The sequence below is a fragment of the Zalophus californianus genome, chromosome 13 (genome assembly GCF_009762305.2).
Source record: "Zalophus californianus isolate mZalCal1 chromosome 13, mZalCal1.pri.v2, whole genome shotgun sequence".
Classification (NCBI taxonomy): domain Eukaryota; kingdom Metazoa; phylum Chordata; class Mammalia; order Carnivora; family Otariidae; genus Zalophus; species Zalophus californianus.
In genome coordinates, this window is record NC_045607.1 from 36,032,020 (window position 1) to 36,042,921 (window position 10,902).

At 54.2% G+C, this 10,902-nt stretch overlaps 2 protein-coding genes across 7 annotated transcripts; both read right to left on the bottom strand.

The window, feature by feature from the left end:
* Window positions 1-1,074: 1,074 nt before the first annotated feature.
* SPAAR (small regulatory polypeptide of amino acid response) lies at window positions 1,075-3,467 on the bottom strand. 6 transcript variants are annotated; one of them, XM_027616787.1, is made up of 3 exons: window positions 3,063-3,287; window positions 2,633-2,884; window positions 1,075-2,337 (listed from the first exon to the last, which is right to left on the bottom strand). In XM_027616787.1, exon 3 carries the CDS (start codon window positions 1,997-1,999, stop codon window positions 1,769-1,771), a length of 231 nt encoding a protein of 76 aa, XP_027472588.1. In that variant the 5' UTR covers window positions 2,000-2,337; window positions 2,633-2,884; window positions 3,063-3,287; the 3' UTR covers window positions 1,075-1,768. The 6 variants fall into 6 exon arrangements, with proteins under 6 accessions (XP_027472588.1, XP_027472583.2, XP_027472584.1 ...); XM_027616782.2 differs by lacking the exon at window positions 3,063-3,287 and adding an exon at window positions 3,303-3,467 and having other exon boundaries at window positions 1,999-2,337; XM_027616783.2 differs by having other exon boundaries at window positions 1,999-2,337; window positions 2,633-2,895; window positions 3,063-3,289.
* Window positions 3,468-6,802: 3,335 nt separating this feature from the next.
* On the bottom strand, window positions 6,803-7,704 carry HRCT1 (histidine rich carboxyl terminus 1). Its single transcript, XM_027616788.2, has one exon. The coding sequence runs from the start codon at window positions 7,530-7,532 to the stop codon at window positions 7,260-7,262; it is 273 nt and encodes a 90-aa protein (XP_027472589.1). The 5' UTR covers window positions 7,533-7,704; the 3' UTR covers window positions 6,803-7,259.
* Window positions 7,705-10,902: the final 3,198 nt, after the last annotated feature.

Consider the following 10,902-nt stretch of genomic DNA (forward strand, 5'->3'; position numbering starts at 1 on the left):
AGGGAACAGGGGTGGGCCGCACTCAGAGACTGAGCAAAGGTAGGAGGCGGGTATTAAGGGCCTGCATCATAATCTGATTTGTTCCTCATCTAATCCTGCTTTCTCCTCATTCCCCTCACAGATGTTGACCCCTATAAACATCTTGCACCCCGAACTTTGTCTCAGTGTTCATTTGTGGAGAATGCAACCTGCAACCGTTCCCTTCCACGTACATCTAGGAAGGCCCCGTTTGGGGGCTTTTGGGTCCAGAGTGACCACAACAAGCTCCCAGGAACTCCTGTCCCTGGGCCATGCCTCTCCCTTCCCCATGCTCCCCTACTCCATCCCTCTCTGCCAGCCTGACACTCTCTCTGGCCCCTTCCCCCCTCTGCACCTCTGCAGCCACAAGCCTCTCTCTGAGAGTCCTTCCTGTGGCTAAGATGGCCTGTCTGGGTACCCGTAGAGGCCAGACCCCTGGAAGGGTCAGTTTTGCCCCCTTCAATAGGCAGAGGGCTCTCCATTCAGGGCTGAATGGAGACATATGAGCCAGGAGACCCAGAAGTTTGCACCCTTCAAACTATATTCTAAATATGGCACAGGATTTATTTCCTGGTACAAAAAAAAAAAACAGATTTTCTATTAATAAAAACTGAGCATCTCTTTTTTTGTGACAAAAACAAGAGCTTTGTTACATGCTCTCGATGTAACATAACATTTTAATTTATTTGGAATTATCTTTCAGTTCATGATTTTTCTATCATTCCCAAGTGACGCAAGTCACTCACATTCTCTAAGAACAGAAGTGACCTCTAAGAATATAGTAATAAAGTCTCATTCAAAATATGTTTCAAAGTCTTCTTTCTGGCTTTCCTGTTAATCAAACAGCTTGTACTTTCTGTGACTTTTTTTTTCCTCTTCTGTTTCCTTTTGTAGTTTTTAGCCCTGGTTCTTGAGAGACCTATATAAGGATATACATTTTCTTCTTTTTTTTTAAGATTTTATTTATTTAATTGACAGAGAGAGAGAGAGCATGAGAGGGAACACAAGCAGGGGGAGTGGGAGAGGGAGAAGCAGGCTTCCAGCTGAGCAGGGAGCCTGATGCGGGGCTCGATCCCAGGACCCCGGGATCATGACCTGAGCCGAAGGCAGTTGCTTAACCAACTGAGCCACCCAGGCGCCCTAAGGATATACATTTTCAATTATAAAATAAATCACTTGTTCCCAAGGAAGCAGCCCTTTGGTTGCAGAATTGCAGGTCTGATTTCAGGCAACCGGCAGGGGACAGGTCTCAGGGTTGGATTCTGTGCAATGTGCCCTTGCAAGGAACCGAACGACTCGATCAAAGGGGCAGATAAAAATGTAAAAATGTCCACTTGGGGGCACTGTTTCTTCTGGTGGCAATAGAACCAGTTGTACGGGCACGCTGGGGTAACCTGAGCGAACTAGCGCTCTGTGCCCAGTCAGCTCCAGTGATATTGCAGTCCCCGGTAAATCAGAAGAGCTGGCCTCAGTTCCATCCGACTTTACCCAGTCAGTCACTCACTCTTCAGGCCTCTCCTAGGCCCCAGCCTGTGGGCAGGGTCCAGCTGAACTCTCAGGGCTCGGAGCTGAATTCCACATGGTCCCAGCCCTGCAGATCTCCCAGGCTGGCGGGCACAGCAATCTGGGCTGGGCTGGGACGGGGAGTTCGCCCAATACAGCCTTGGAGGAGTGGGACACCAGGGAAGGCTTACTGGGGGGTGAGTGGGTCTGACCCACCAGCAGAACAAATCCTGGGGACTGTGAGGCCTCACATGAAGGTCCAGAAGTCCCGGGCACCCGCCACCGGCGGCTGGGCATGATGACCCGGCCCCGTGAAGAGAGAAGCCTCCTGGTGAAACGTGGCCACTGTGAAGCTGCGGCCAGGGCCCCCCTGAGGATCCTGGGTCCTCGAGTCACAGCTGAAGCAGCAGAGGAGGCAGGTGATGGCTACGGTGACCACAAACAGCACCACCACCACGCCAATCACTGCTGTTTCCATGGCCCCGTGTGGCAGGTGACCTGCTGAGCAACCAGGGCCGAGTCTTAGAGCCTCAGCTCCCCACCCGAAACAGGGGGCTCTGGGGGGTAGCAGGCGCCCTGCTCTTCCAGCCGCACTCCTTGTGGGCTCCTAGCAGATGCCGGTCTGAGGCCCCGGGTCACGGCCCCACCAGGCCGGCGGGCACTCCGCATTGCGCCATCAGACCTCAGCTGCTGTCTGTTACTGTTTTCTAAGCCTCTGGCCAGGATCCCAAGAGCCGTGGTCAACTCCACTGGCAGCTTCTGGAAGAAGAGCTGTCCTGAAAGATGTGAGCTCAAGACTCCCCGGACACGGAGGGGCTGAGGAAGAGGGAGCAGAAGACTTTGCTCAGAGGGAACCTTGCCAACCCGGCCCTCTGGTGCCGCCTACCCACTTCGAGAGAGTTTGTCTGCTTGGACAAAAGACAAAATACTCCCCCTCCTGGGGATCCAGGATGAGCCTGGTCTCCTCCCCTGGAAGAACCTTGGGCCAGTCCTTGAGTCAGCCTATCTGCTGCCTCCTGAGCTCCTGGCCGCCGGCAGGGGGCAGGAACGCAGGTGGGCAGGAACGCAGGTGGGCAGGAAGGCTGCCTGCCCCCTTGGTGACTGCACTTACCCCACACCCACGCACACCCGCGCCGTTCCAGCCCTGCGCAGTCGGGTTCTCCACTTGGCCGCTCCGGGTGAGGGCTGAGCCAGGCCAGGCCGCTGAGTAAGTCCGCCAGAAGGGCTGCATCCTCTCACTCAGTCGCGGCTCTTCCACCCTGGGCAAGGTCGGGCTGGGGGCACTGCAGGGGCACCACGAGGGCCATGGGGCCTTCGGCAGGGGCTGCGGTCCCTTTGACTCGGCCTCCTTTTCTACATGGGGCTGGGAGAGTGCTGTTTAGAGAAGTCAGGGTATGCTCCCACCAGGACCTGAACCCCTTCAGTGACTTCCGACGGGGCTCCTTTGCCGTGTGGTTCCCGTTCCCGAGAAGCCCTCTTTGGCATGGCCTCCCCCCAGCCCTCACACCTGCCGCCCACGCTCAGGTGCTATGACAACTTACCCCGGGCTTCCCCAAGTGACAGCGCTGGCTGTACGCGGTGCCGTGGCCTCCTGACATGGGGGCCACCCCACAGGCCAGGCCATGGCCCACTCATCCCTGGGTGCTGCAGCCTTTGTCCTGCTTGGGACAAGGCTCCGAGATGTCTGAGTAGCCGTGAGCACTTCCTGAATTCCTTCCTCCAATTGTGAGTGTGGGCCCAGGACCTGCACAGCTGCCTGCCCCCTTGGTGACTGCACTTACCCCACACCCACGCACACCCGCGCCGTTCCAGCCCTGCGCAGTCGGGTTCTCCACTTGGCCGCTCCGGGTGAGGGCTGAGCCAGGCCAGGCCGCTGAGTAAGTCCGCCAGAAGGGCTGCATCCTCTCACTCAGTCGCGGCTCTTCCACCCCCTGACACCACCCCACTTCCAGAAAGGAGGCTTTACCCAAACTATGAGGAATGGAGTGGAGAGAAACAATGCTCCCAGGTACCAGACACAGCCAGGCATTATCTCATATAATGGCTCCAGCAACCCTGGGAAGTGATATTGTCTCCATTTTACAGACAAAATGCATATAGTCAGAAGTTAAATGACCTGCCTGTAGCCTACTGCTAATTAGTCATAGTGATAACAAGAGCACCAAATGGCTGAAGGGGTAGGGGGGCTTCCCTCCTTTCCCTCCTAGCTCAGTGCTCTTCCCGGGTACCACGGGGCCACAGAGCAATCACCTCTTTCCACAGTTTTACTGATCGGAGTGCAAAGGCCCAGAGAGGGCAAAGGGCCAGCCTGAGGTCACACAGCCTGGGTCCTTTGCAAGCTCTCCAAGGACCCAGTGAATTTTCTTTAGTACCAGTTTTAGGAGGCTGCTTAAGCACAGAATGAGTGACTATTTGGACTACATGAAGCCTGTCAAATTCTCACTCTTCCCTTTTCCAGCATGAGCTCAGGGCTCTTCCTCCGCATGAGCAGCTCCGGGCAAGCTGAGCCCATGGCAGGAAGCTGGACACCTCGAATTACTAGTATTAACCGGGGCAACCAGAGCAGAGCGAAGGAAACATGATGAGCCAATTCAGGAGGTAGAAGACACCAGAAGAACCGGGTTTCAAGCTGAGTTATTTGTTCTCTGACTTCTGGTTTGCCTGTTCTCTGTGGATGCATAGAGTTGGAGGCCACTTATGGTAGACGTGCAATTTTCAGCAGTTTTAAACTGGAACAAAGGCGACTGCTCAGCCCTCTTACCTTCTGCCTTGTATCGGTTTCCTTATCTGATTCTGAGATTTGGGGGCCCTTCCTTGATTCATCAGTAAAATAGGCCTTCTGGTCCATTCTCACAAAAGGCATTCAGTATCTGAATGGATGCTGCATGGCACAATGTGAGGGACCTGGCTTATGTTGTGAGGACAGGTGCAGTCTGCTCTGAAGGCCCCGCGGGGTTTCACATCACATGGGCAGTCTGCCACATGGAATGGCCAACACAGCATCTCAAGCCCAGGGCAAAAGGAGCAATGTCTGATAAAGATGGACGAAGTGCAGATGGCTTCGCCACAGTGCACGTTCAGTCCAGGATCCTCGCCCTCGACCATTCCCCCCACAGCCCTGTCCTGTAACAAGTGGCAGCAGCGGGATCACGCAAGTTGAAAAGATCAAGACAGCCATACCTGTTTGCCCACAGCTCAGAGACATTTGTACTAAGGGTTTTTTCTGGGTATCTTCTCTTCTTCTTGTGATTATTGTCATCCTGTGATATACAGCCCCTGCCCATGGACACCAGATGCCATGGGACTCCCCAAGATAACTATCACTTAGATATGTATGTGTCCTCCCAGATCCACCATCCTCAACTGATCAGAAAAAGACCACATCCCACACTTTTCCTTACATTAGGAAAGGCAAAGATGGTGGCAGACATCCTAGAACAGAGAGAATAGCGCTCTCCTAGAGACTCCAGGCCACACCGAGGACAGGCAGGCCATCCGAGTTTGACATGGGGCTCCGCAGAGAGATGAGGGAGAGGAGACGTCCAAGACAGCAGGCCACACACGTCCATCTGTTAAATGTTTCCCAGTTCTCAGATCCCCAACACCAGGGACGGAGTGGGAACCCGAGCCCCCTCAGCAAGGCCCCAGGAACTCAGAGGCCTAATCCTCTCGGGGCCCTACTGCTATACTTGGTATCCCACAAGCCCCAAATTTCTGGCAGGGGTTATTCCAATCATATTTACTTTTCCAGAGAGCATGAGGTTCTGAGAATTTTTCCTGAGCATCTGTTGTTTTGGCTGGTTTTGCACTGGGGGCAGGGAGCCCTCAAAGGTTCTCAGACCTAGGAGGGTAGGGGTCCCTGAATCCTGCCATAAATCTCGGGGGAAGGAGACAATGTAATTGTGTTCCAACATAAATACAAAAATAAATCTTGTAACAAATTGGAAACCTATAGGAGGGAGCAAAAAATTCTTCTTGAGCAAAGACCCAGAGAGGGGAAGGTATGAGGTGTTTTCTGGGGCCAATGACGACAAAGCAGTATGGACAGGAGAAAAGGGGCAAGGGGCAGGAACCAGATCAGGGGGCCTTGAATAGCCAACCGAGAGGCAGAGACTTTCCCCCTAGGGTGATGAGGCATTTCGGCAGATCCCTCAGGCCACGCAGAGATGCTTCAGAAAGGGCAGGGTTGGAGGTGGGCAGGAATCCAGGCTGGGGGGACAAGCTAGGGCAAACATGGGGATGCGGGACCGGAGGAGGATTTGAAGGACACAGCAGAGATAAAATCAGCAATACATACTGACCCATGGCCTACTTTCCCAGCCCAGAAATCTAGTGTGGTTGTCAGTGTGAATTCGCCTCACCCTCCCCATCACACCCCCCAGGCCTCATGGAGAATCCACTGGGAAATAGAAAAGAAACAGGATGTTCTGTTCCAATGAGTCACCAGGCCCCTGACTTTCTGGCTTATTCTCGAGTCAGCCCCCACTACCACCACCACCTCTCCTGGCCCCCAAGGATCTCCTCCCTCCATTTCCCACCCAAGCACAGGCTAAAGACCTCAGAACAAGATTTCCTTCCTCCCTGTGGAATTCTGCCAGCTATTCATGGGATATTTGGAACATGTCTCCAGGCTTTGGCAAGAAGGAGTCTCCGCTATCTATCCCATTTTAGGGAAGAGGAAACTGAGATCCCGAGGAGGCAAGCACTCTCCAAAGGCCACCCAGCACCACCTCCTGCAGTTTAAAGAACCTCTCCACCCCTCTGGTATACACAGACACCCGTGAGCACGGGGAGCTGAAGACTCAAGGCTTGGATAAGAAACCCTGACCCAGTTACCAAGGAAATACTGAATTCAACACAGCCCACAGAGTGGGGCTTCTGCAGGTCCCAGAGCTCAGTCTGCCCTGGAGATGGGCTGGGAAAAGCGCTGGAGGTAGAGGCCTTGGGGGCCAGCCTGCGTGGCCTCATCCCTCTTCTCCCTGAGCCCCTGGACTGTCCCACAGAGGCCCAGAGCCCCCCTGGTACACGGACAGCCCTCTCTGGGCAGGGCTGCGTGCAAACCCTAAATCCTCCCTCAAAGCCTGGGTCCCGAGCGTTCCCTCCCCACTGCCCTCAGAGCACCACAGGGCCGGCCACAGTGCCCTCCAGCCCACAGGCAGAGGGCGCCTGTGCCAGACATTCACTCCTTGTCCGAGAGGAAGGTCCCAGGGCAGTGCGGACACACGCCTGGTTGCTCCCTCTCCCACCTGAGTTACAATCAAGAGCCTCTTCACAAAAGCTTCTTAGTGGTTTTTATTTTCTTGCATCAAGGCACAAGTGAATGGACCTTGCAGCCTCGTACTGCCTTCTCCAAATACGAGGGCATTGCCGGCCCCTCCCAGCTAGCCCCCGGGCCAGGGGCCTGCGGACAGTACATACAGTACGTCAGAAGACAGCACTTCCAGAAGCGCGGCACGTCTTCTGGGCGTCCACGTGCACCGGCGTCCGCTGGGAGTGACAGTCACAAGGCGGCTCCATCCCCAAAGGGCCCCGCTTGCTCTCACCCCGTCACCCTTCGATGTGCGCAGGGCCACACCTGGTGCCCCTCGGTTCTCTGGGGCATAGTATGCAGAAGCAGCCCAGCAGGACCGGGTACAGTACCCAGCGTTTACCACCCAGAGGCGCCCCTCTGCACGGGAGCACGGGTGTCCACGAGTCCCTGCGATGGAAGGGCAGGCAGTGGCTGCCATTCACAGGTGTCAGCGGCGGCCTCGGGGGCCGTGGTGGTGCTGGAGGCCCGCATGGTGCATGCGAGCCACGTGGCCAGGATGATGGAGACAGTGAGGGCGGCCCAGGTGGCCCCGGCGCGGGAAGAAGCAAGGCTGGGCCCACCGGACCCGGTCTGTCCTCGCAGCCGGGCGGTTCCTCTCCACACCGGGGTACTGCCGGCCACGGCACAGGCAGGCGGCCAGCAGCAGCAGCAGCAGAACGGCCGCAGCAGCGCCAGTGATCAAGCCCACGAGGCCTAGCATCCGGGAGCTGGACAGTCCTCCCACTCGGCGGCTCCTTGCTGCTTCCTCCCCTTCGGCCACCTCTGCTCAGCCCTCACAGTCCCTGGACCTTGTTGTCTCAGCTCCTGCGGGCTGGAGAGCAGCCAGGGAATGTGGGCGCAGCCTCTTTGGGCTGGAGCTGCCTGCCAAGCGCCAGGCCAGGGGACTGTTAACTCTGGGGAGGTCCATGGGGAGGCTGGGTGGGGACAGCCAGGGCTGTGGAAGGAAGAGCCCTGAGGTTGGGGACAAGAGGCCCAGCCCCCCCCATCTCTGCCACCTGGCCAAGTGACCAGGCCGGTCCCTTCCCCTCCCTGGCCTCAGCTCCCTCCACTCTTAGACAGTAAAACTTAGCCAATAATAATGTGGATTCTGGAACAACACAACTCACTAGCTCTGTGACTGTGCACAAGTTACTTAACTTCTCTGTGCCTCAATTTCCTCATCTGCAAAATGGCCAATAAGAGTACTTTCCCCCATACATAGGGTTTTCTAAGGATTCAAGGAGTTAAGATTTATAAAGCACTTAAACTAGTCCCTGACACACATTTGCCATCAATATTATTGCAGTGGAGTGTGGACCAGAGAGACCTCAGCATTTGAGTCTCTGGCTCCCTGTCCTGCCACCCGAGTCCTCCAGCACAGGGACAGGCCCTATGGAATGAATTGTCTCGTGCTTCAGGAGCTCAGTGAGGTACTGCGGGCAGATTTTCATCATTAGGGAAGCTGAACCCTGTCTCTAGGTCCTCGGTCCCACCCGGTCTGGGTGTTAGCCCATGCTCAGGAGGCAGGAAGGAGGCTGCTGAGCTCAGAGAGGCCAGACCCCGTCCCAGCCTCCTGGTTCCCCGTTCAACAGTCTCAACTGGCCATAAATGGCAGGCTTTTGGCCCCATCCCACACCTTCTGCACAGCAGGAGTGACATGCTATTCCTTCCTGGTGAAGAACTTACAAAGCAGGCAGAACCTGAGTAGTCAGACTCCCCTGCCCCTCCTAGTCCCGAATCCGCTCTGTGCATCCTAAACAAGCACTGTCCATCCAGCTCACATGCCTCAGGGCCAGGCACCCACTATCTCCCCGGGGAATCCTTTCTGCTGTGGGCTTGTCAGGCCATCCTCAAAGCTCCTCTGCACATGCAGCTCTCCATCTCACTCCATAAGCTGCAGATGCCCAGGGGCCCTCCACAATGAGGCCCCCCACCCTCCCTCCCTACCCTTCCCTGGTACCGCTCATTGCCCTGCCCCCTGGAGGAATGTTTTCAGCAGCCAGCCTCCATGTGTCCTTAGGCAAGCCCCTCCCCTGACCCAGCCAGGTTCCTCCTCTGGAAAAGTGCCAGGGCAAGAAGTGACCTCTGGGGACTTTTCCTCTCAGACCTCAATGAGATGAGCTCTCTCAGGGAGGCCCCAAACCCTTAGTGAAAACCTTCTCTGGATGAAAACGCCAAACGATCCCTTCAACCAAATTGGACTCAGGGGGCAGCAGCTCTAATGAATCCAGGGGCTTTCACCCTCAGAGGGAAAGCCACTTAAACTTTTAATGATGCCGGAGTGAGAACTTCCTCCTATGGCCTCTGGGGCCCTGGGAACCCAGTTGCCTTCTCTCAGGGCCTGTTAAGGAGGGAAGTCTGCTGGAAAGAAGAGGAAAAAAGCAAACAGAACTTTCTCCTTCTTCTCTAAGGAGACTCCCACTCCACACCAGCCACGGGATGGGGGCAGGACCCTGCAAACTGCAGACATGCAGGGCTTCAGTCAGCACAAAGGACCTCTTGGAATCACCCAGACCCAGCCGTCACTGAAGAGTTAGAGAAACTGAGGCCAGAGAAGGGAAGCAACTTGCTTAAGTTTTCCCAGCTTTGTGGGCTATTCTGTACAGCAGGTAATGAAGACAGCACTATTCCTGGAGTGAGGGGGGCAATCCAGAGTGAGAGTCTGAGATCAGCTGGGGACCTTCTACAGAGATAACAGGGACATCGATAGACAGATGTGGACACTAAACGCTCCACCCCTCTCACACACACATACACGTGACATTTGTTTTCTTAAGTACAGAGTCACTTCCCGTCTGGACAGAAGATAGGATCCCAGGGTGGGTATTTGATAAGATGCTTTGAGCACCTGGGGGAAGGTATAGAGACCACAGTCCTCTGGGACTGCAGAAGTGACTGAGACCTTCTTGTAGTCCTGACTGTCCAGAAGGGTTTGCAGGACTGATGACTTTAGAGGAATGTGTGGTTGTGTCAGAAAAGCTGTTCTGTAGCACTGTGACTGTATTTCTCCCATAGGGTTTGGTCTTCTGCACACTCCACAGGCTGCCTTCCTAGCTGAGGGACTGGAGTTTCAGACCACACAGCTGATAGGTCAGCCTTTTGGAGTTCCTATCATTTAGCTTCATGCCCATACTTTCCAGGGCACAGACCTATGCATGCACTTAACATGCCTGTGGGCCCTTGTAAACTGCTCTGTGGGTAAACTCATGCACCGAGAATTGTGTGTGCACACACTCGTGCACATACGCACAAGTGCATACAACTTCCATACAAGCTCACAAAATTGTGCTTGTTCCGGATACAAGTGGTTCTTGGTTGTCCCACGATCCAACCATTGTTTTCAGTAATTGGTGGCACCACCTAGTGGTGAAACTGTAAAAATCAGTTTCGTATTCTAACCTGCCAAAAGCTAGTCTCCAGATCTTCGTTTATAGATCATAATTTGAACCCATGCACTTAACCCCTCTCTGTTACAAATTCTGGTCCAGAAAATTTAAGGGATTTCTACAAGATAGAGTGCAAATTAAACCATATTGATGGATGCATTGACTAAGGAAGGGCATCTCCGGGAGGTAGTGGAGGGTATGTCCCCCAGAGCCTCCCTAAGCCCTATGATAGACAGCGAGGACTAGGAATAAGGGTGAGGTGGGCACAGGCAGGAAACAAGTTGAGTCACTTTAGGAACACAACTGTCTGCTCTCAGAGGAAAGGCCAAGACTCAGCCCATCTTTTGTTTTGCACAGAAAAGTAGGGATAATGATCAGCAGGTTCCTAACCTGGGTGCTCATTCCAGTTAGAGAAGGGAGATAGTCCTTTGCCTAACCTTAGGCTGCCTCAGTAAATATTGAAAAGAAGTTGCCCAGAACAGCAGCAAACTTCTCTCGTCTTCTCAGGAGTTCTTCCTGCTCTAATCATGGCCGAGTAGAGCACCACCCTACACCCACTCCACTAAACCATAAACAACCAGGTTTTCCTCTTCTTTCTCCACTGTCTGAAGCCAACATGCTTGAAACTAAGCTACATAATTTTTATAGAACCATTTCTTTTTTTTAAGATTTTTATTTATTTATTTATTTATTTGACAGAGAGAG

What these genes read in the sequence shown, in the direction of transcription:
- SPAAR (XM_027616782.2), bottom strand. Translation starts at nt 3,422, where the DNA reads ATGCAGCCCTTCTGGCGGACTTACTCAGCGGCCTGGCCTGGCTCAGCC. An exon ending in CGGGTGTGCGTGGGTGTGGG is followed by an intron (nt 2,885 to 3,302) that starts GTAAGTGCAGTC and finishes GCACTCTCCCAG; the next exon opens with CCCCATGTAGAAAAGGAGGC. An exon ending in CGGGTGTGCGTGGGTGTGGG is followed by an intron (nt 2,338 to 2,632) that starts GTAAGTGCAGTC and finishes CCTCTTCCTCAG; the next exon opens with CCCCTCCGTGTCCGGGGAGT.
- HRCT1 (XM_027616788.2), bottom strand. Translation starts at nt 7,532, where the DNA reads ATGCTAGGCCTCGTGGGCTTGATCACTGGCGCTGCTGCGGCCGTTCTG.